We start from the raw sequence: 23,679 nt of genomic DNA, 5'->3' as shown, positions 1-23,679 counted from the left end.
TTTCAAAACTTGGACTCCTGAGCCACTCAAGAACCCACAATAAACCAAAGTGACGTGCACAAGATGTCATTATCCTAACCGATGGACTCCCAGGGAGAGAGAGAGACATGGGAGAGTGGTACGTTCCTATAAACATGAAATGATCGTGTGTTGAGTCTCTCGATTTTCACATTTCTCTGGCGATAGCATGTATTGGCTCCCACAGATATAGGATTGCACAATAGTGGAAAAGCAGCTATTGATAGATTCTTATGCATTACAGATTTTGAATGCTGTGCTGTTAAAAACATTGAACATATTTCAATTTTGTATTCCCAGAGAGGGAAAAAAGGCAGTGGATACCATAAAGTAGTGAAGACTTTATGCAAGAATGGCGGCGTTTACAAACCAAAAGGGAAAAGGGAAAGGAGAAAGGAAATAAACCTTAATGACAGTTTAGCTTCATGTATGATCAAGCTCATTGATGAAGAGTTTAAGACATATTTCCCGTAAGTCATTTAATCATTATCAGTAGAAAAATGTAAAATCAAGAATTAATACTGGAATTCAATCAACTTGGAATTCAATCAAATCTGGTAACCATACTTCTGATTTGGACATATTGTGTTTCAGAAATGAGGGCAAACGTGGCCCAATCAGGGAGCAGATTGATACATTCAGCCTTGACACAAACAGTTTGTTTGGGAAGCACCCAGAAATGTCACTGCATTTGATATTCCTCAAGACAGAGGTAGGTTTTTTTTATATCTGGAAAAGCAACATTGACATACACAACCGATTTTGCCTGTGCTAAGCTGTACTCGGTTTCTTTTTGTCCTAAAAAACTCCCTAGTTATTTCCGATGACAAGCATACCCATGACATAATGCAGACACCACCATGCTTGAAAGTATGAAGAGTGGTACTCAGTGATATGTTATGTTGGATTTGCCCCAGACATAACGCTTTGTATTCAGTGCAAAAAGTTCATTTCTTTGCCACATTTTTTGCAGTATTACTTAAGTGCCTTGTTGCCAACAGGATGCATGTTTTAGAATATTTGTATTCCTTTTTTTCACTCTGTCATGTGGAGTAACTACGATGTTGGTGATCCATCCTCATATAACAACTATTCAACTCTGTAAATGTTTTAAAATCACAATTGGCCTCATGGTGAAATCCAGAGCAGTTTTCGTCCTCTCTAGGAAGGACGCCTGCATCTTTGTAGTGCCTGGGTGTATTGATACACCATCCAAAGCCGGAGTAATAACACCATGCTGAAAGGGATAGTCAGCGTTTGTTTTTTTTTGTTTTTTTTTACACATCTACTGTACCAATCAGTGTCCTTCTTTGCAAGGTATTTTAAAAACTTCTGGTCTTTGTGGTTGTATCGGTGGTTGAAATTCACTACTCTATTGAGGGACCTTACAGATAATTGTATGTGTGGGGTACAGAGATGAAGTAGCCATTCAAAGCCTCTATGAACTACTATTATTGAACACATAATAAGTCCATACAACTTATTATGTGATATGTTAAGCACATTTTTACTGCTGAACTTCTTTAGGCTTCCCATAACAAAGTGGTTGAATTCTTATTGACTCAAGAAATGTCAGCTTTAAATTGTTTATTGAAGATGCAATATGCAGAAATCCCTCCGCTTTTTCCTGTTTGCTAAAATTCTAATAGTTTGCCTAATTTCAGTTTATGTAACAAAACAAGCATTTAAAAAAAGTAATATTTTTTTTACCTTTATTTAACTAGGCAAGTCAGTTAAGAACAAATTCTTATTTACAATGATGGACTACAAAAGCAATCATTGTGTAGAGAATCATTGTACCATCTAAGCCACTGTGAAATGTATTTTCCATAACCAAAAATATTGTATTTTCAGCTGTTTGAAGCTAGCGTGCAAAACCGAAAGGGAAAGACGCAAAAACAAATCTTACGCATGGGAAACATAGAAATAACTTAAGCACGGGACGTATAGAAATAGATAAATAGATACATTCGCATATAAAATGTTACTGATCTGGTAAAGATATTGAATCTCAAAATGTGATTATTTTACAGAAATAGAGCATGTCTGTCTTTTGATAATAGAAAGGAAGATGTCCAGGCCACTTTTATGTCTGTTTTAGATTACGGGGATATAACCTACATGCATGCAGCAGCCACCACACTTAGACCTCTGGATGCTGTTTGCCATTGTGCCCTTAGATTCATTACTGGTGTTAATTTTAGATCTCACAATTGTGTATTGTATCAAAAGGTGGGTTGGGCCTATATGTATGTAAGAAGAGAGCAGCGTTCCCTTTTGTTTATTTACAAAGCACTCATGCAGAAACTTCCAGCATATCTGATTTCACTCATTAAGGTTAAAATAATAAAATACAGCACAAGAACACAATATTGGATAGCACTAGAGCTACCAAAAGTAGTTTCAGAACTAGGAAAAAACAACTTAAATTTTCATGCTCCGCCGAAGTGGAATATGCTGCAAAATGAGCTCAGGCTTGAATGCCTTGTTGTCACAGGCGTCGAAATGAGTAGACCAAGGCGCAGCATGTAGAGTGCTCATCGTCACATATTTTAATGGAAACGAAAACTAGACAAAAATAGCAAAATGACAGCCAGCAGTTCCGTCAGGTACAAACTAAACAGAAAACAACTACCCACACCCACACATAAAAAAACAGGCTGCCTAAGTATGGCTTCCAATCAGAGACAATGATAGACAGCTGCCTCTGATTGGAAACCATACCCGGCCAAAACATAGAAAACAAAACATAGAAATAGAAATCTAGAAAAATCCCACATAGAAACAGAAAACCCCAAACCACCCAAAACAACCACCTGTCACGGCCTGACCTCTCTACTATGGAAAATGACCTCTTACCAGGGTCAGGACGTGACACTTTAATTAATTTGAAGCATTGTTTGAGGAAATGCTTAAGGAAGAATATACTTGTTTCTGATGTATGGTTGTGTGCTTGTTGCTGAATGTATTTTTTTAGCTATTTTAATAGGGCACACTTGCGAAAGAGAAATTGTTTTAGATGTGTTTTCCCTGAATAAATATAAGTAAAGGAAACCACTGAAATGCAATTTTGTAATTTGGGTGAACTATCACTTCAACTTAAATGAGAGGTCTTCTTGATCATGTTTTTCTATCTGAAAGGAAACTGAGTTGAAGGCAAAACTAAATTGTGACCTCCGTGAGAAAAAGAAAAAAATGTACTCCACTCTAACCGAGTCAATCAAGGACTCCATGCATCAATGCTATATAAGTAAGTCTTGAAATGAACATGTATTATCTGAGATAAAGTGTTGTGACCTAGTCATGAAAATCATAATGATATTTGTGAAGTAACAAGTTTTCAAACATACTGTACAGTGCATTCGGAAAGTATTCAGACCCCTTCCCCTTTTCCACATTTTGTTACATTACAGCCTCATTCTAAATATATATTAAATAAAAGCATGTCCCTCATCAATCTACACACGTTACCCCATGATGATAGAGCAAAAACAGAAATACCTTACATAATTATTCAGACCCTTTGATACCAGACTCGAAATTGAGCTTAGGTTCATCCTGTTTCCATTGATCATCCTAGGAGATGTTTGTACAACTTGATTGGAGTCAACCTGTGTAAATTCAATTGATTGGACAGGATTTGGAAAGGGACTATATATAAAGTCCCATAGATGACATGGCATGTCAGAGGAAAAACCAAGCCACGAGGTCGAAGGAATGGTCCGAAGACCTCCGAGGCAGGATTGTGTCAAGGCACAGATCTGGGGAAGGGTACCAAAAATGCCTGCAGCATTGATGGTCCCCAAGAACACACCAACACGCTTCCTAGAGCTGTCTGCTCAGCAAAACTGACCAATTGTGGTAGAAGGGCCTTGGTCATGGAGGTGACCAAGAACCTGATGGTCACTCTACAAGAGCTCCAGAGTTCCTCTGTGGAGATGGGAGAACCTTCCAGAAGGACAACCATCTCTGCAGCACTCCACCAGTCAGGCCTTTATGGTATAGTTGCCAGACGGAAGCCAGTCCTCAGTTAAAGGCACATGACAGCCCGCTTGGAGTTTGCCAAAAGGCACCTAAAGGACTCTCAGATCATGAGAAACAAGATTCTCTGGTCTGATGAAACCAAGATTGAACTCTATGGCCTGAATGCAAGCGTCACGTCTGGAGGAAACCAGGCACCACCCGTACGGTGAAGCACAGTGGTGGCAGCATTATGCTGTGGGGATGTTTTTCAGCGGCAGGGACTGGGAGACTAGTCAGGATCGAGGGAAAGATGAACAGAGAAAAGTACAGAGAGATCCTTAATGAAAACCTGCTCCAGAACACTCTGGACCTCAGACTGGGGTGAAGGTTCACCTTCCAACAGGACAACGACACTAAGCACACAGCCAAGAAAATGCAGGAGTGGCTTGGGGATAAGTCTCTGAATGTCCTTGAGTGGCCCAGCCAGAGCCCGGACTTTAACCCAATCGATCATCTCCAGAGAGACCTGACAAAAGCTATGCAGCGACGCTCTCAATCCAACCAGACAGAGCTTGAGAGGATCTGCGGAGAAGAATGGGAGAAACTCCCCAAATAGAGTTGTGCCAAGCTTGTAGCGTCATACCCAAGAAGACTTGTGGCTGTAATCGCTGCCAAAGGTGCTTCAACAAATTACTGAGTAAAGGTTCTGAATACTTATGATAATGTGACATTTAAGTTTTTTCATTTTTTATATATTTGCAAAAATACCTAAAACCCTGTTTTTGCTTTGTCATTATGGGGTATTGTGTGTAGATTGATGAGGGAAAAAAAAAACAATTTCATCAATTTTAGAATATGGCTTTATCGTAACAAAATGTGGAAAAAGTCAAGGGGTCTGAATACTTTCCGAATGCTCTGTATGTAGAATGTGCAGTGTTAATAGCATATGAAGTCGTACAATGGTTATGGAAACAATATGATGACTGTGTTTTAGGGGCATCAGAGCATACAGGAAAAGATTCTCTGAAAAGGATGAAAGATGAGCTACATCTTCACATGAAGAATAACAACATTTTCCATAAGGCCAAGAAAGATATGCTGGGTTGTTTAATCAACCTAAAGGTTTGACACATTCAGGGCCGGATAGCATATGATAGCAAAATGTGTAGAATTGCTGTAAATTTGCCTTGAAACTGTTAAATCTTCTATCAGCTTCATGGCAAAATGTGTAGAATAGCAGGAAATTAGCACAAATATATATAATCCACATGGAAAAATGTGATCAACAGCATGAGCTGAGTTATAAAACAACACGTTTTCCTCTGTCCCATGGCAAAAAGTGTAGAATTGCATGAAATTAGCTTTAAAACCGCACATTTTTCTCTCTGCATCATAGCAAAATGTGTTGAAATGCAGTATGTTAGCTGATACAAGCCCTGGACACATTATACAGTATAGTTAGAAACATGTATTAAAGTGTCACTCTACAATGATACAACACTACAAAATACAGATTTGTTTTTATCACATTGTGGATCACTCAAATTTAGTTTTGAGACACTAAAAACAATCATTGTCAAACTTGGTACAGGCATCATCTACAATGAATTGCATCATCTATACACGTATGCATAAAAACGTACAGTTGATAAAGGACAATTACGCACAAAAATAATATATTAGTTGGAGGATAGGGTGGCAGGCTTTGGCTCAGGCATTTACATTATTGTTACCTGATAAAATGTCACAATGTATTATTTTCATTAAGACTGATAAAATGTTCATTTTGGTTGGACAGCTGACAAAAAAGTTCAACCCTAATTTCGTTGAATAACCCACAACAAAGCAAGGCATGACGTTCATTTTCAATGGAATCATTGTTGCAAAAGTATATACACGTTTATCTAGGGGAGTGTTTTGTATCGACCAGTCTCAATAGCGAGAAGGGCCACTCCACATCTACATTTTTCAAGTTTCGATATTGCTTGGATAAAACAGTATGTACATAGGGTTCTGTCCCAAAAGTGCATTTAAAAAGGCAGTAGGTGTGCAGTTTGTTACTTTCAGGTTTGTTTATCAGTTGGTACCATTTTAGTTCGCTGCTCTCTAAAATAATTCAAAAGCATTATGGTAATTTCTAGAATACAGTCTGTCTGTATCAGCTGAATCATACAGATGGAGTTAAAAAAGGATTTGACATGGTATATAAATGTTTTCTTTGCAGTAGCAACATTGCAAGCCCTTAATAATATACTTTTACATAGATGTTAATTTGGCAAGGTGCAAAAATGCATAGCCACTGGTGATGCCATGTAGGTTTTCAGCCCATGTCACCTTGAATAGCAGCATTTGGCATGTATGTTACCGTTCAAATTAAATTCAGTTGTGTAATGTCTGTATATGTAACAACCCTTCACGTTACAGAGCAGATGGATTGATATTGGCTAATGGTAAACATAGTATATTATCTATGTACCCAAGTGTTGTTGCTATTGTCAATCTTTCACACAGCAGGTTAGGGGTGCATTTTCAGATGAGTTTAGGTTAGTACTTCTCTTGGGATCTGCATGTTTCCACAGGTCACAATAGCAAATATGTTTGCACATGCTGAATTTAGATATTTGCGGCTTGAAAGCAAACCAAAATACACTCAAGAAGAACCTAATTTATAAACACCTGGTGCACAGCATTTAGACCTGGTTGTGGTAAAGTACAATTATCAGTTAATGTGAGAGTGGACTAAATAATCATTTCTGTCCTACATTAGGATCACATCGTGATGCAGCTGAAGTGTAAACTACAAGAATCCATGGATCTCTCACTCAAGACCCCCAACAGCTCGTTTCTCCCAGGTAAATGAAATGGGACCAAATGAAAAATAGTTTTGAAGGGTCATCCAACTCCGATTTCGAACTAGGGCCTTCTTCTAGAACTCTGACTTTCCTACCTGAAGATCACTGACGTCATGATTTGACCCTGTATTTTTCAGAGTTCCCTGTTGTCTTGAAAGCACCATAACTCAGTCAAATGAACTGTCCCTTAACCTCGTTTTGTTATAACATCTTTGGTCTGACGGACCCTTACGTGACAACCAGAATGCAATGTATGATGTCAACAAACATGGAGCCACACATAGCTGGCAAAAAGCTTAGCATTAGCATAATCAGTACAACCTTCAAAAAAGTATTTTGTTGTCCATTAAAATCTATGCAACTCTAAATGCATTATTTGTTAATACATGATGCTCCATGCATACATACAGTATGCTACAGTAGAAATGAAAACACAATATAAAGAAAATGAGGCACTTACTTTGATAGGAACGCACACAACTGTAAGGGAAACAACAATGTAAGGAAAATAACAATGAAGACAATGCGGGCGCCAGACAAAAAAATGTGCCGGGGGGAAAAGTTTGTGCAAGGCCTGTTCTGACTAGAGATGCACAAATGTCTGCATACTTGATCTGCGGAAACACTGGGGAAGCGCTTGGGCTCTCATCGAAGAGAGAAGTTTGTACTGTTCATTAAAGCCTCAAACATAAATTGTCCGCAACAGTGATATGGGCTACTTCTTCGTGAATTAATAAGGAGGCGGAACACACCTCAATTCAAACTGTTGTTAGAAAATACATCTTTATAAAAAATATGTACAAGTTGAAACATAGCCAATAGATAATTAGCAGGCAGCGTGCCTTGTGTTGAGGGCAGCACAGGTTAACTGTCCTGTTGCATAACAATCACATGTTGGAACAGTGAGTACATTCTGACATCACACACATAAAAAAACTCACACCTGGGCAACCATTAGAGATATTTGGAACTCACTCGTGAAAAGGTAAAATAATATGTTAAAGATTTCTTTAAACAGCCACTACAAACATCAGCTAACTTTATCCACCACAAGCTAACAATCAATAGAATTGATGGAGACATTTGAGCATGTTTTGTTGTCTTAAATGGCCAAAACACCTTTAAGTAACATCAAACCATCACAGCACAGTTGAAAAATATATGACAAATAGAAATCCAATATGGATGGTGTTAAGAGATAGATGGGAGGGGTTGAGTGGAGCTGAAGGGTGGGACTAATAACAACAAGATAACAAATGTACAATATACTGTGTCTGTAAAATGTATATAGGTTCAGAACTTTTGTGAAATAGCACAGTTAAATTTATATGACAAATAGAAATCAAACTGGATGGACATCAGAAATAGATGGGAGAGGTGGAGGTTAGAGGACGGCCAGGACTAAAAACAAACAAAATATAACTATTGTAAAATAGATTGTGCCCATAAAATGTATATAGTGTGTACCGTATAAGCTGGAAATAGAAGACTAAATGTTGTTGTTTATTAGTTTACTCCAATTAGGGGAGGGGTGGTAGGGTTTGTGGGAAATAATAAAGGAAAATATATTTCAAAGAGACGTGTGTGTGTGTGTATATATTTTATTTATTTTTTACCCCCCAAAATATATGGGTGATTGGAAAGGATGCAGACAATTACATTGATGGAAGCTACAATCTATCCCCAATATTAAAGCTGATCTACCCCCCCATGTTTTACATATCGAACCAAATACAGAGTTCATTTTTAGTTCATTTCAGGTGATTTGGCCACTATCTAACATGAAGTTATAAAATCTTGAACTTCCCCTTTAAAAGTTGATGCTTGTCCTGAATCCTTTCTCTTATGCAGATGATGTCACTGTGGAGTGTAACAAGATGAAGATGTACTATGAGAAACTGATGGGTTGCTCTAGTACAGTACAATTCACTCCAACATTGGATTTACACACAAAAACTACCGTATTTGAATCACAGTCTGGGAATGGTAGGAAGCGTGTGCAGGTATGTTTGTGGGGAGTTGATTAACCACATCTCAACAATAATTCAGTCAGAGTATTTGGTCCCAAGTACTAGAGTTGCCTGGTCTTCCTTTTTCTGTTACAGGTGTCAACAGGTGTAACAATGTTAACTCCTGAGATTGACAAAGAACTTACAACACATAACCGCAAGCCTACATATAGGTAACTATTGATCACTGAAACTTCCACTACTTTATCTTGGCCTTTTCCTATGGTCATGTTTACCACTAATCAGTTCCACACAGAATCTACAAAGACATTATGTCAAGAGTGCTTGACACTTTTGATTTATAAAATTGATTTACAACTGTCACCTTTGCCCTTCATCTGCCTCGCAGGCTCCAATGCCCCAAGGCAGGTCTTTTCCAGTGCAGTTCCACTGGACTGGTGTTTCTGATGGAAGGGAAGGGAGATATGATTTACATGATGACTCAATGGGACAGCAGACTCCTGGGCTCCATGACACCAGCAGGACCCCTATTCAGCATTGACTGTCCTGAGCAGTCTGTCCGCCAACTGCATCTCCTACACTGTATGTGTGATGGTAAGTGATGTATCACTGTATGTGTGATGGTAAGTGATGCATCACTGTATGTGTGATGGTAAGTGATGCATCACTGTATGTGTGATGGTGAGTGATGCATCGCTGTATGTGTGATGGTAAGTGATGCATCACTGTATGTGTGATGGTAAGTGATGTATCACTGTATGTGTGATGGTAAGTGATGCATCATTTCTAATAATACAATAATAAAATGGGTATGACATGACATTACCACTGAATAATACATTCAATAATAATACATACTTTGGATGAGACTTACAGTAAATTAAAGCATTATTTACAGTCAATTAAAGCATTGTTCTTATTCTGCAGAGAAGGATGACAATTTGTCCGTGGCCCATGTTACTGATGGCAACATGGAGATTGTTCCGCCACTCATGACGACTGCTACACACGTGATTGTAAACATCACACACCTCTCCCTCTTTGGCCTCATCAGAAATTGGTTCTCCTTCCTCCCGGTCCGAAGCCAGGTGCTGCTGTTCCTCCGACCACAATGGAACAGACCCCAGAAGCGCATACTGAATGTTATGTTGTTGCCCAAGAATGTGCCACTTTGTGAGGTAATATTTACAGTATCAATAAATTAATTCTGCACACTGCAAGAGCTTTTTTGGTAGACTGAAAAAGTCAAGCTACAGTGCCTTCAGAAAGGACTCACACCCCATGCCAATTTGTTACGTTTTGTTGTTACAGCCTAAATTGAAAATTGATTAAATTGAGCTTTTGTGTCACTGGCCTACACATAATACCCCATAATATCAAAGTAAAATGAGGTATTATTATTATTACTATTTAAACACTTTTACAAATGAATTATCAATGAAAGGCTGAGATGTCTTGAGTCAATAAGTATTCAACCCCTTTGTTATGGCAAGCCTAAATAAGTTCAGGGGTAAAAATATGCTAAACAAGTCACATAATAAGTTGCATGGACTCACTCTGTGTGCAATAATAGTGTTTACCATGATTTTGAATGACTACATTATCTCTGTACCCCACGCTTATAATTATCTGTAATTAATTGTCATCGGCAAGGACTAGGGAGAAACTGAATAGAGCGAAGCACAGGCATAATCCTACAGGAAAACCAGGTTCAGTCTGCTTTCCAACAGACACTGGGAGACAAATGTACTTTTCAGCAGGACAATAACGTAAAAGATAAGGCCAAATATACACTGGAGTTGCTTACCAAGACAACATTGAATGTTCCTCAGTGGCCTAGTTTGAGATTTGACTTAAATCAGCTTGAAAATCTATGGCCGGACTTGAAGCAAAAATCACAACCATGTTGACAGAGATGGAATAATTTATTTAAGAATAAGGCGTCACTGCAGTACCTGGTTCGAATCCAGGCTGCATCACATTGGGAGTCCCATAGGGCGGCACACAATTGGCCCAGCGCCGTCTGGGTTGGGCCGGGTAGACCGTCATTGAATTTGTTCTTAACTGACCTGCCTAGTTAAATATTTTAAAAATAAAAAATGAAAATATTGTACAATCCAGGTGTGCAATGCTCTTAGAAACATACCCAGAAAGACTCATAGCTGTAATCACAGCCAAAGGTGATTCTAACATGTATTGACTAAGGGGTGTTAATACCTATGCAAATTAGATATTTAATTTAATATTTCAATATTAAATATTTATTTAATTTTCAATACATTTCTAAAAACATGTTTTTACTTTGTCATTGTCGGGTATTGTGTGTAGTTGGGTGAGTAAAGGAAAATAATTTGGAATTCAAGCTTTAACACAACAAAATGTGGAATAAATCAAGGGGTATGAATACTTTCTGAAGGCACTGTAGTAGCCATTACTTGATTTCTGTTAGTGTGAAGGTTTCAGTTTACCTTGAAGTAATGCACCTATTATCTTTGAAGGTGGAACATCAACAGAAGGGGAGTACTTTCATTCAATCCAGCTCCAACTGCACATTGACTCCTAGAGGAAAATATGGTCTCTGCTGTAAACTGGTGGCAAATTCTAGCACAAAGCCAAAAGTAAGCATGGTCATCACATACTACCATATATTCCTATATAAGTATTCCTTTGTAATGTGCTACTATTGGTTTGTGGTGTTGGGTATGATGTGTGGATTTTATGTACATGTACCTGACACCATGAAGTTCCCACAGGAAAAAACGTTCTATGTGCTATATGACCAGCTACAGTATCTCAGTCTCTCTGTTACTGTCTATATTTGGCTAATATTATTTTTCATCTTGTGTTGCAGAGTGGGCAGTTTGATTATGACTATAGCCCAAACTTCAACCCCACATTTCAGGTGTTTTTGGACTGCATGTCGGGTGCAGAGAACATCAGACTGAGTCTTTTAGACAGAGGAAGTAACGACCAAAGAGTGTGGGAGTGTCTAATTCCAACAGGTTAGATCAAATGCCAGTTTGTTATGAACCTGTACACCCCTCACCCCTACTCATTTAAACTGTATTCAACACTGTACACCCCTCACCCCCTACTCATTTAAACTGTATTCAATACACTGTACACCCCTCACCCCTACTTATTTAAACTTTATACATCACACTGTACACCCCTCACCCCTACTTATTTAAACTGTATTCAACATACTGTACACCCCTCACCCCTACTTATTTAAACTGTATTCACCACACTGTACACCCCTCACACCCTACTTATTTAAACTGTATTCAATATACTGTACTCCCCTCACCCCTACTTATTTAAACTGTATTCAACACACTGTACACCCCTCACCCCCTACTTATTTAAACTGTATTCAACACACTGTACACCCCTCACCCCTACTTATTTAAACTGTATTCAACACACTGTACACCCTTCACCCCCTACTTATTTAAACTGTATTCAACACACTGTACACCCCTCACCCCCTACTTATTTAAACTGTATTCAACACACTGTACACCCCTCACGCCTACTTATTTAAACTGTATTCAACACACTGTACACCCCTCACCCCCTACTTATTTAAACTGTATTCAACACACTGTACACCCCTCACCCCTACTTATTTAAACTGTATTCAACACACTGTACACCCCTCACCCCCTACTTATTTAAACTGTATTCAACACTGTACACCCCTCACCCCCTACTCATTTAAACTGTATTCAACACTGTACACCCCTCACCCCCTACTTATTTAAACTGTATTCATCACACTGTACACCCCTCACCCCCTACTTATTTAAACTGTATTCAACACACTGTACACCCCTCACGCCCTACTTATTTAAACTGTATTCAACACACTGTACACAGTTCACCCCCTACTCATTTAAACTGTATTCAACACACTGTACACCCCTCACCCCCTACTTATTTAAACTGTATTCATCACACTGTACACCCCTCACCCCCTACTTATTTAAACTGTATTCAACACACTGTACACCCCTCACCCCCTACTTATTTAAACTGTATTCAACACACTGTACACCTCTCACCCCCTACTCATTTAAACTGTATTCAACACACTGTACACCCCTCACCCCCTACTTATTTAAACTGTATTCAACACACTGTACACCCCTCACCCCCTACTTATTTAAACTGTATTCAACACTGTACACCCCTCACCCCTACACATTTAAACTGTATTCAACACACTGTACACCCCTCACCCTTACTTATTTAAACTGCATTCAACACACTGTACACCCTTCACCCCCTACTCATTTAAACTGTATTCAACACACTGTACACCCCTCACCCCCTACTCATTTAAACTGTATTCAACACACTGTACACCCCTCACCCCCTACTCATTTAAACTGTATTCAACACACTGTACACCCCTTACCCCTACTCATTTAAACTGTATTCAACACACTGTACACCCCTCACCCCTACTTATTTAAACTGCATTCAAAACACTGTACACCCTCACCCCCTACTTATTTAAACTGTATTCAACACACTGTACACCCCTCACGCCCTACTTATTTAAACTGTATTCAACACACTGTACACAGTTCACCCCCTACTCATTTAAACTGTATTCAACACACTGTACACCCCTCACCCCCTACTTATTTAAACTGTATTCATCACACTGTACACCCCTCACCCCCTACTTATTTAAACTGTATTCAACACACTGTACACCCCTCACCCCCTACTTATTTAAACTGTATTCAACACACTGTACACCCCTCACCCCCTACTCATTTAAACTGTATTCAACACACTGTACACCCCTCACCCCCTACTTATTTAAACTGTATTCAACACACTGTACACCCCTCACCCCCTACTTATTTAAACTGTATTCAACACTGTACACCCCTCACCCCTACACATTTAAACTGTATTCAACACACTGTACACCCCTCACCCTTACTTATTTAAACTGCATTCAACACACTGTACACCCTTCACCCCCTACTCATTTAAACTGTATTCAACACACTGTACACCCCTCACCCCCTACTCATTTAAACTGTATTCAACACACTGTACACCCCTCACCCCCTACTCATTTAAACTGTATTCAACACACTGTACACCCCTTACCCCTACTCATTTAAACTGTATTCAACACACTGTACACCCCTCACCCCTACTTATTTAAACTGCATTCAAAACACTGTACACCCTCACCCCCTACTCATTTAAACTGTATTCAACACACTGTACACCCCTCACCCCCTACTTATTTAAACTGTATTCAACACACTGTACACCCCTCACCCCCTACTCATTTAAACTGTATTCAACACACTGTACACCCCTCACCCCCTACTTATTTAAACTGTATTCAAAACACTGTAAACCCCTTCACCCCTACTTATTTAAACTGTATTCAACACACTGTACACCCCTCACCCTTACTTATTTAAACTGTATTCAACACACTGTACACCCCTCACCCCCTACTCATTTAAACTGTATTCTACACACTGTACACCCCTCACCCCCTACTTATTTAAACTGTATACAACACACTGTACACCTCTCACCCCCTACTTATTTAAACTGTATTCAACACACTGTACACCCCTCACCCCCTACTTATTTAAACTGTATTCAACACACTGTACACCCCTTACCCCTACTTATTTAAACTGTATTCAACACACTGTACACCCCTACTTATTTAAACTGTATTCCATAAACTGTACACCCCTCACCCCTAATTATTTAAACTGTATTCAACACACTGTACACCCCTCACCCCCTACTCATTTAAACTGTATTCAACACACTGTACACCCCTCACCCCCTACTTATTTAAACTGTATACAGCACACTGTACACCCCCTACTTATTTAAACTGTATTCAAAACACTGTAAGCCCCCTCACCCCTACTTATTTAAACTGTATTCAAAACACTGTACACCCCTCACCCCTACTTATTTAAACTGTATTCAACACACTGTACACCCCTCACCCCTACTTATTTAAACTGTATTCAACACACTGTACACCCCTCACCCCCTACTCATTTAAACTGTATTCCACACACTGTACACCCCTCACCCCCTACTTATTTAAACTGTATACAACACACTGTACACCCCTCACCCCCTACTCATTTAAACTGTATTCAACACACTGTACACCCCTCACCCCCTACTTATTTAAACTGTATTCAACACACTGTATACCCCTCACCCCCTACTCATTTAAACTGTATTCAACACACTGTACACCCCTCACCCCCTACTTATTTAAACTGTATTCAACACACTGTACACCCCTCACCCCCTACTCATTTAAACTGTATTCAACACACTGTACACCCCTCACCCCCTACTTATTTAACCTGTATTCAAAACACTGTAAACCCCCTCACCCCTACTTATTTAAACTGTATTCAACACACTGTACACCCCTCACCCCCTACTTATTTAAATTGTATTCAACACACTGTACACCCCTCACCCCCTACTTATTTAAACTGTATTCAACACACTGTACACCCCTCACCCCCTACTTATTTAAACTGTATTCAACACACTGTATACCCCTCACCCCCTACTCATTTAAACTGTATTCAACACACTGTACACCCCTCACCCCCTACTTATTTAAACTGTATTCAACACACTGTACACCCCTCACCCCCTACTCATTTAAACTGTATTCAACACACTGTACACCCCTCACCCCCTACTTATTTAACCTGTATTCAAAACACTGTAAACCCCCTCACCCCTACTTATTTAAACTGTATTCAACACACTGTACACCCCTCACCCCCTACTTATTTAAATTGTATTCAACACACTGTACACCCCTCACCCCCTACTTATTTAAACTGTATTCAACACACTGTACACCCCTCACCCCCTACTTATTTAACCTGTATTCAAAACACTGTAAACCCCCTCACCCCTACTTATTTAAACTGTATTCAACACACTGTACACCCCTCACACCCTACTTATTTAAATTGTATTCAACACACTGTACACCCCTCACCCCCTACTCATTTAAACTGTATTCAACACACTGTACACCCCTCACCCCCTGCTTATTTAAACTGTATTCAACGCTGTACACCCCTCACCCCCTACTTATTTAAACTGTATTCAACACACTGTACACCCCTCGCCCCCTACTTATTTAAACTGTATTCAATACACTGTACACCCCTCACCCCTACTTATTTAAACTTTATACATCACACTGTACACCCCTCACCCCTACTTATTTAAACTGTATTCAACACACTGTACACCCCTCACCCCTACTTATTTAAACTGTATTCACCACACTGTACACCCCTCACACCCTACTTATTTAAACTGTATTCAATATACTGTACTCCCCTCACCCCTACTTATTTAAACTGTATTCAACACATTGTACTCCCCTCACCCCTACTTATTTAAACTGTATACAACACTGTACACCCCTCACCCCCTACTTACTTAAACTGTATTCAACACACTGTACACCCTTCACCCCCTACTTCTTTAAAATGTATTCAACACACTTTACTCCCCTCACCCCCTACTCATTTAAACTGTATACAACACACTGTACACCCCTCACCCCCTACTTATTTAAACTGTATTCAACACACTGTACACCCCTTACCCCTACTTATTTAAACTGTATTCAACACACTGTACACCCCTACTTATTTAAACTGTATTCGACACACTGTACACCCCTCACACCTACTTATTTAAACTGTATTCAACACACTGTACACCTCTCACCCCCTACTTATTTAAACTGTATTCAACACACTGTACACCCCTCACCCCCTACTTATTTAAACTGTATTCAACACACTGTACACCCCTTACCCCTACTTATTTAAACTGTATTCAACACACTGTACACCCCTACTTATTTAAACTGTATTCCATGAACTGTACACCCCTCACCCCCTACTCATTTAAACTGTGTTCAACACACTGTACACCCTTCACCCCCTACTCATTTAAACTGTATTCAACACACTGTACACCCCTCACCCCCTACTTATTTAAACTGTATTCAAAACACTGTAAGCCCCCTCACCCCTACTTATTTAAACTGTATTCAACACACTGTACACCCCTCACCCCTACTTATTTAAACTGTATTCAACACACTGTACACCCCTCACCCCTACTTATTTAAACTGTATTCAACACACTGTACACCCCTCACCCCCTACTCATTTAAACTGTATTCCATACACTGTACACCCCTCACCCCTACTTATTTAAACTGTATACAACACACTGTTCACCCCTCACCCCCTACTCATTTAAACTGTATTCAACACACTGTACACCCCTCACCCCCTACTTATTTAAACTGTATTCAACACACTGTATACCCCTCACCCCCTACTCATTTAAACTGTATTCAACACACTGTACACCCCTCACCCCCTACTTATTTAAACTGTATTCAACACACTGTACACCCCTCACCCCCTACTCATTTAAACTGTATTCAACACACTGTACACCCCTCACCCCCTACTTATTTTAACTGTATTCAACACACTGTACACCCCTCACCCCCTGCTTATTTAAACTGTATTCAACGCTGTACACCCCTCACCCCCTACTTATTTAAACTGTATTCAACACACTGTACACCCCTCACCCCTACTTATTTAAACTTTATACATCACACTGTACACCCCTCACCCCTACTTATTTAAACTGTATTCAACACACTGTACACCCCTCACCCCCTACTTATTTAAACTGTATTCAACACACTGTACACCCCTCGCCCCCTACTTATTTAAACTGTATTCAATACACTGTACACCCCTCACCCCTACTTATTTAAACTTTATACATCACACTGTACACCCCTCACCCCTACTTATTTAAACTGTATTCAACACACTGTACACCCCTACTTATTTAAACTGTATTCGACACACTGTACACCCCTCACCCCCTACTCATTTAAACTGTATTCAACACACTGTACACCCCTCACCCCCTACTTATTTAAACTGTATTCAACACACTGTACACCCCTCACACCTACTTATTTAAACTGTATTCAACACACTGTACACCTCTCACCCCCTACTTATTTAAACTGTATTCAACACACTGTACACCCCTCACCCCCTACTTATTTAAACTGTATTCAACACACTGTACACCCCTTACCCCTACTTATTTAAACTGTATTCAACACACTGTACACCCCTACTTATTTAAACTGTATTCCATAAACTGTACACCCCTCACCCCCTACTCATTTAAACTGTGTTCAACACACTGTACACCCTTCACCCCCTACTCATTTAAACTGTATTCAACACACTGTACACCCCTCACCCCTACTTATTTAAACTGTATTCAACACACTGTACACCCCTCACCCCTACTTATTTAAACTTTATACATCACACTGTACACCCCTCACCCCTACTTATTTAAACTGTATTCAACACACTGTACACCCCTCACCCCTACTTATTTAAACTGTATTCAACACACTGTACACCCCTCGCCCCCTACTTATTTAAACTGTATTCAATACACTGTACACCCCTCACCCCTACTTATTTAAACTGTATTCAACACACTGTACACCCCTACTTATTTAAACTGTATTCGACACACTGTACACCCCTCACACCTACTTATTTAAACTGTATTCAACACACTGTACACCTCTCACCCCCTACTTATTTAAACTGTATTCAACACATTGTACTCCCCTCACCCCTACTTATTTAAACTGTATTCAACACACTGTACACCCCTCACCCCCTACTTATTTAAACTGTATACAACACTGTACACCCTTCAACCCCTACTTATTTAAACTGTATTCAACACACTGTACACCCTTCACCCCCTACTTATTTAAACTGTATTCAACACACTGTACACCCCTCACCCCCTACTTCTTTAAAATGTATTCAACACACTGTACACCCCTCACCGCCTACTTATTGAAACTGTATTCAACACACTGTACACCCCTCACCCCCTACTTATTTAAACTGTATTCAACACACTGTACACCCTTCACCCCCTACTTATTTAAACTGTATTCAACACACTGTACACCCCTCACCCCTACTTATTTAAACTGTATTCAACACTGTACACCCCTCACCCCCTACTCATTTAAACTGTATTCAACACACTGTACACCCCTCGCCCCCTACTTATTTAAACTGTATTCAATACACTGTACACCCCTCACCCCTACTTATTTAAACTTTATACATCACACTGTACACCCCTCACCCCTACTTATTTAAACTGTATTCAACACACTGTACACCCCTACTTATTTAAACTGTATTCGACACACTGTACACCCCTCACACCTACTTATTTAAACTGTATTCAACACACTGTACACCCCTCACCCCCTACTTATTTAAACTGTATTCTACACACTGTACTCCCCTCACCCCCTACTTATTTAAACTATATTCAACACACTGTACACCCCTTACCCCTACTTATTTAAACTTTATACATCACACTGTACACCCCTCACCCCTACTTATTTAAACTGTATTCAACACACTGTACACCCCTACTTATTTAAACTGTATTCGACACACTGTACACCCCTCACACCTACTTATTTAAACTGTATTCAACACACTGTACACCCCTTACCCCTAGTTATTTAAACTGTATTCTACACACTGTACTCCCCTCACCCCTACTTATTTAAACTGTATTCAACACTGTACACCCCTCACCCCCTACTTATTTAAACTGTATTCAACACACTGTACACCCCTCACCCCTACTCATTTAAACTGTATTCAACACACTGTACACCCCTCACCCCCTACTCATTTAAACTGTTTTCAACACACTGTACACCCCTCACCCCAACTTATTTAAACTGTATTCAACACACAGGATATAATAAATCTGATGAGATTTTCTTCTCCACATCTTCAGATTTCGAACCACCTCAAGTCAATCTGATCAACCCTAATCCTGGTAGGGATTTGTTTTCTCTCTCATTGTCTTTGGCTATATGTCTGATATGGAAGTGTTTGTTTGTTACACAAAGGAATCAATAATTGGTTTGTTAACTTTAATTGTAGATATTGTAAGTACGGCATCAAGGGATCAGTCTCATTTAAACTGTATATATTTATACTCCGGACTCCGACATTGCTCATCCTAATTTGTCTATATCTCTTAATATTTTTTTTTTACTTTTTAGATTTGTGTGTATTGTTGTGTAGAGATATGTTAGATATCACTGCACTGTTGGAGCTAGGAACACAAGCCTTTCTCTATACCCTCATTTGATTTGTTAAAATAGATACATTGTGTTTGGTGGTTTGTTATGTAGATAGTTTTTTTGGGGGGGTGGGGGGTTTAGTTAATTATGGCTCTAATAATATAACCATTTTCTGACATGAATCTCAGGTGCTGAGCCTGAACTGAACCAGCTCTCAGGTGAAGCATTTGTTGATGAACATATGGCTGATCTCATTCAGAGGGTCATGACGGCGCTGCCTGTAGCAGATTACCTGTTAAAAGAGAACATGATCCAACAGGAAATGTACACAATAATCCGTAGTAAATCTACTAGTCAGGAGCAAATGAGACTGGTTTTTGATGCTGCACGAAAAGGAGGAAGAAGAGTGAAATCTGCCTTGTACAATTTTCTCCAAATCCATGAACCTCATCTTGTCCAGGACCTGGGTAAGATCAAACTCCTCTGATCCCCCGTAGCTCAGTTGGTAGAACATGGTGCTTGCAACAACAGGTTAGTGGGTTAAATTCCCAGGAGCACCCATACGTAATAATATATGCACGTGTGACTGTAAGTCCCTTTGGATATAAGCGTTTGCTAAATGTCCTATATTACCTTCATTTTTGCTCTCACACTATGAGTGCCTGAATCATGCAGAGACTTTAGAATGGCCCATGTAACTTACAAAGGTTCCCCAAATAACCCAAATATTTCATTTAGACGGCCCGCAATTATGGCTTGTACAGACAGAATACAGTATTTGTCTGTCCGTCAAAAGTTGAACTAATTTCAGCGTGTTTGGAGTATTGCAGCATTCTTAATTATTTTGTTGCATAACAATCACTGCTCTCTTATAGACATAATACAATACATTTAAAGATCAGTTACCAGATAATTCCTGCTACAATACTGTAGGGTATTGTTGCAGAGTTCAGTGCAGTGGGTTTGATTCCCAGGAGCACCCATTCGTAAAAATATATTCATAAATATATATATAGTCCCTTTGCATAAAAGTGTCTGATAAATGTCATATATTTTATTATTATTGCTCTCCCACTATGAGTGCCTGAAACATGGAGGGACATTAGAACGGCCCCAGTAAATTGCAACGCTTCCCAAAATAACCATAATATTTCAAATAGACGGCCCGCACTTAGGGCAGACAGAATACATTTTGTGGACGGAGAGTATATTGTTCCTATCGTGTGTATTCGCATAGTATTTATTTGTGTGTGTGTGTGTATTCATAGTGTGTATTCCCATGGTGTGTATTCTTATGTGTGTATTCAGAGTGTGTATTCCCATTGTGTGTATTCTTATGTATTTTGATGGGAAGTATGTACATTTACAGTAACATTTCTAATCCCATTCTTCTACCAATGGCAGCAGCAGCTTCCCGCTGATGAATGTGATCGCTTGGGTTGGTCCTCCGCTGGACAAAGGGCAGCAAGCGGTCCCTCTTCCAGAGCAGGATGTCAGAATACTACAGTCACTATGCTCTTAATCTGCATTGGAGTGTTGCGAGAGATGACTGACAGCAGGAAGTCTATGATGATTTAAAGTGAAAGCTTCTTGTGAAATCTATAGTCTGTTATAATAGTTTGTTAGACTGGAAATCCAGTGTGTTTGTGCAAACATTCCAATCTTTGCCACTTCATGTTATGCCAAACAGTCTTTTAAATTATGCTAATTTGTATTTGGGTTACATGGAGAAACAGTCTATTTTCAATCCTCTCAAAAATGTTTTCTTGCCTAACATCATTATTTGGAAACGGTATATTGATGATATTTTTGTTCTATGTAGGGGTGATGCAAAACAGCTCCAGGCATTTTATGCTTTTCTTAACTCCTGTTCTGAACATCTGAGATTTACTATGCAATCTGATACACGTCAAATCAGTTTTCTTGATCTTCTGATCTTGTGTGAAAATAATGTTCTATACACTGGTCTTTACAGGAAACCTACTGATCGTAACAGTTTGTTGAGGGCTGACAGTTGTCACCCACTTCCCTTGAAAAATAGTTATCCCTCCAGCCAATTCTGTCGAATCAAAAGAATTTGCAAAAAACTATCAGATTTCAACAGAAATATGGCTGAGATGCAAAGAAAATTCAATGATAGGGGTTCCAAAAATGATCAGATTAATACTGCCATTGAGAAAATTCAAAACAAAATGAGACATGACCTTTGTCAAGATCAGTCTCGTAAAAATAAGCATTCTTGCGCTCTAACTACCCGCTATTCAAAGTGCTCTGAACAAGTTATGGGAATCGTTCACAAACATTGGCACATTCTTAAATCTGATGATAGTCTCGGTAATGTGTTTTCGGACCTTCCCTTGGTCGTATTCTCGCGGGGCAGAAATTTCAGAGACCAATTGGTACCCTCTGATTTACCACCCCAAGATATTCCTGAACAATGTCTATTTGCGCCCCTATTGGATGGAAATTACCTGTGTAATGGCTGTGCTCAATGCAATAGCACTTATGAATGTAGATCCTTCAAACACCCACAAACAGGGAAATCGATCCCAATCAAAGGTTATTACGTGTTCCACTAAGGCAGTTATTTATCTTATAATTTGTCCTTGTGGTAAAAATGATGTGGGTAAAACAAAGTGTGAATTAATAGTATGTATAACAGAGCATCGTAGCACCACTAGGTGCAAAAACTCGACTTACCCAGATGCGGCCCACTTTTTGGAAGCAAACCACTCGATTTCATCTCTGCGTTATATTGGCATCGAACATGTGAGGGGGTGACCTCGATCATTTATTGTTAAAACGAGAGGCTGCCTGGATCTTTAATTTAAAGACCCTTGCTCCCTTCGGTCTCAACGTAGACTTTGATCTGAAGCCATTCTTGTGATTATTGTGACTTTGCCATTGTAATTGTTTGTAGGCTTATGTAGTCTAAATTGAATCTATGATCGTATGCTATTCATTTGTTTTTTGTAATGTTCTTTGTATGTAATTTTTATATTTGAGAATTAACCAATGATATTAGGCCATACTTGGCCATGATTACAGACACCTGTGTGTGTGTGTCTTTTGACTCTATATAAACGAGTCATCCTGCAGTGTTTGTGATTATACCCTGATGAAGACAGCTTGCCTGTCGAAACGTTGGACATTACATTTTTGCATCTGAGCTCTTAGAGTGTGGAGCTCTCCTTTATTTTCAAGGTTTCCACTCCGCTAGCCAGCATCTTGCCTAAATAGGTGTGCTTTTCTTTTTCCTCTAGATTATGCCAAACAGTCTTGCATGACAAGAATCGATCAAAATCAGAAATAAGTTTATTCGTCACGTGCACAGGATACACTGTGTGAGTGTGTGTGCATGTAAATGAATGGATGTGGGTGTGTGTGAGTTTGTGTGGGTGGGAATGTGTGGAGTGCTGTGCGTAGACAGCCAGTGATTGCAGGTAGACATTAATTGTTAAGCTGTTCAGCAGTTTTAATGCTTCAGAGTTCGCCCCCAGTGATGAACGGTGCAGTCTTCACCACCCTCTGTAGAGCCTTGTGGTGGAGAGGGGTGCAGCTTCCGTACCAGGCGGTGATACAGCCAGTCAGTATGCAGCTCAAT

At 39.5% G+C, this 23,679-nt stretch overlaps 1 protein-coding gene across 7 annotated transcripts in view; it reads left to right on the top strand.

Annotated features, from left to right (window-relative positions):
- LOC115206305 (nuclear GTPase SLIP-GC) overlaps positions 1-21,834 on the top strand; it is a 105,652-nt gene extending 83,818 nt beyond the window's left edge. For 4 of the 7 annotated variants that reach the window (XM_029773142.1, XM_029773129.1, XM_029773104.1 and 1 more), the window contains 14 exons: positions 319-488; positions 613-730; positions 3,160-3,268; positions 4,976-5,103; positions 6,749-6,833; positions 8,685-8,836; positions 8,939-9,015; positions 9,192-9,397; positions 9,731-9,981; positions 11,302-11,421; positions 11,655-11,805; positions 19,742-19,825; positions 20,264-20,542; positions 21,480-21,834. In XM_029773142.1, the coding sequence (XP_029629002.1) occupies positions 319-488; positions 613-730; positions 3,160-3,268; positions 4,976-5,103; positions 6,749-6,833; positions 8,685-8,836; positions 8,939-9,015; positions 9,192-9,397; positions 9,731-9,981; positions 11,302-11,421; positions 11,655-11,805; positions 19,742-19,825; positions 20,264-20,542; positions 21,480-21,496 (1,947 nt within the window). In that variant the 3' untranslated portion in view covers positions 21,497-21,834. The remainder of the gene's footprint in view (positions 1-318; positions 489-612; positions 731-3,159; positions 3,269-4,975; positions 5,104-6,748; positions 6,834-8,684; positions 8,837-8,938; positions 9,016-9,191; positions 9,398-9,730; positions 9,982-11,301; positions 11,422-11,654; positions 11,806-19,741; positions 19,826-20,263; positions 20,543-21,479) is intronic. The other 3 variants (XM_029773121.1, XM_029773114.1, XM_029773136.1) reach the window with 3 other exon arrangements.
- The last annotated feature ends 1,845 nt before the right edge of the window (positions 21,835-23,679 follow it).

Source organism: Salmo trutta, chromosome 1 (assembly GCF_901001165.1).
Source record: "Salmo trutta chromosome 1, fSalTru1.1, whole genome shotgun sequence".
Taxonomy (NCBI): Eukaryota; Metazoa; Chordata; class Actinopteri; order Salmoniformes; family Salmonidae; genus Salmo; species Salmo trutta.
This window is presented reverse-complemented; position numbering and strand designations above follow the sequence as displayed.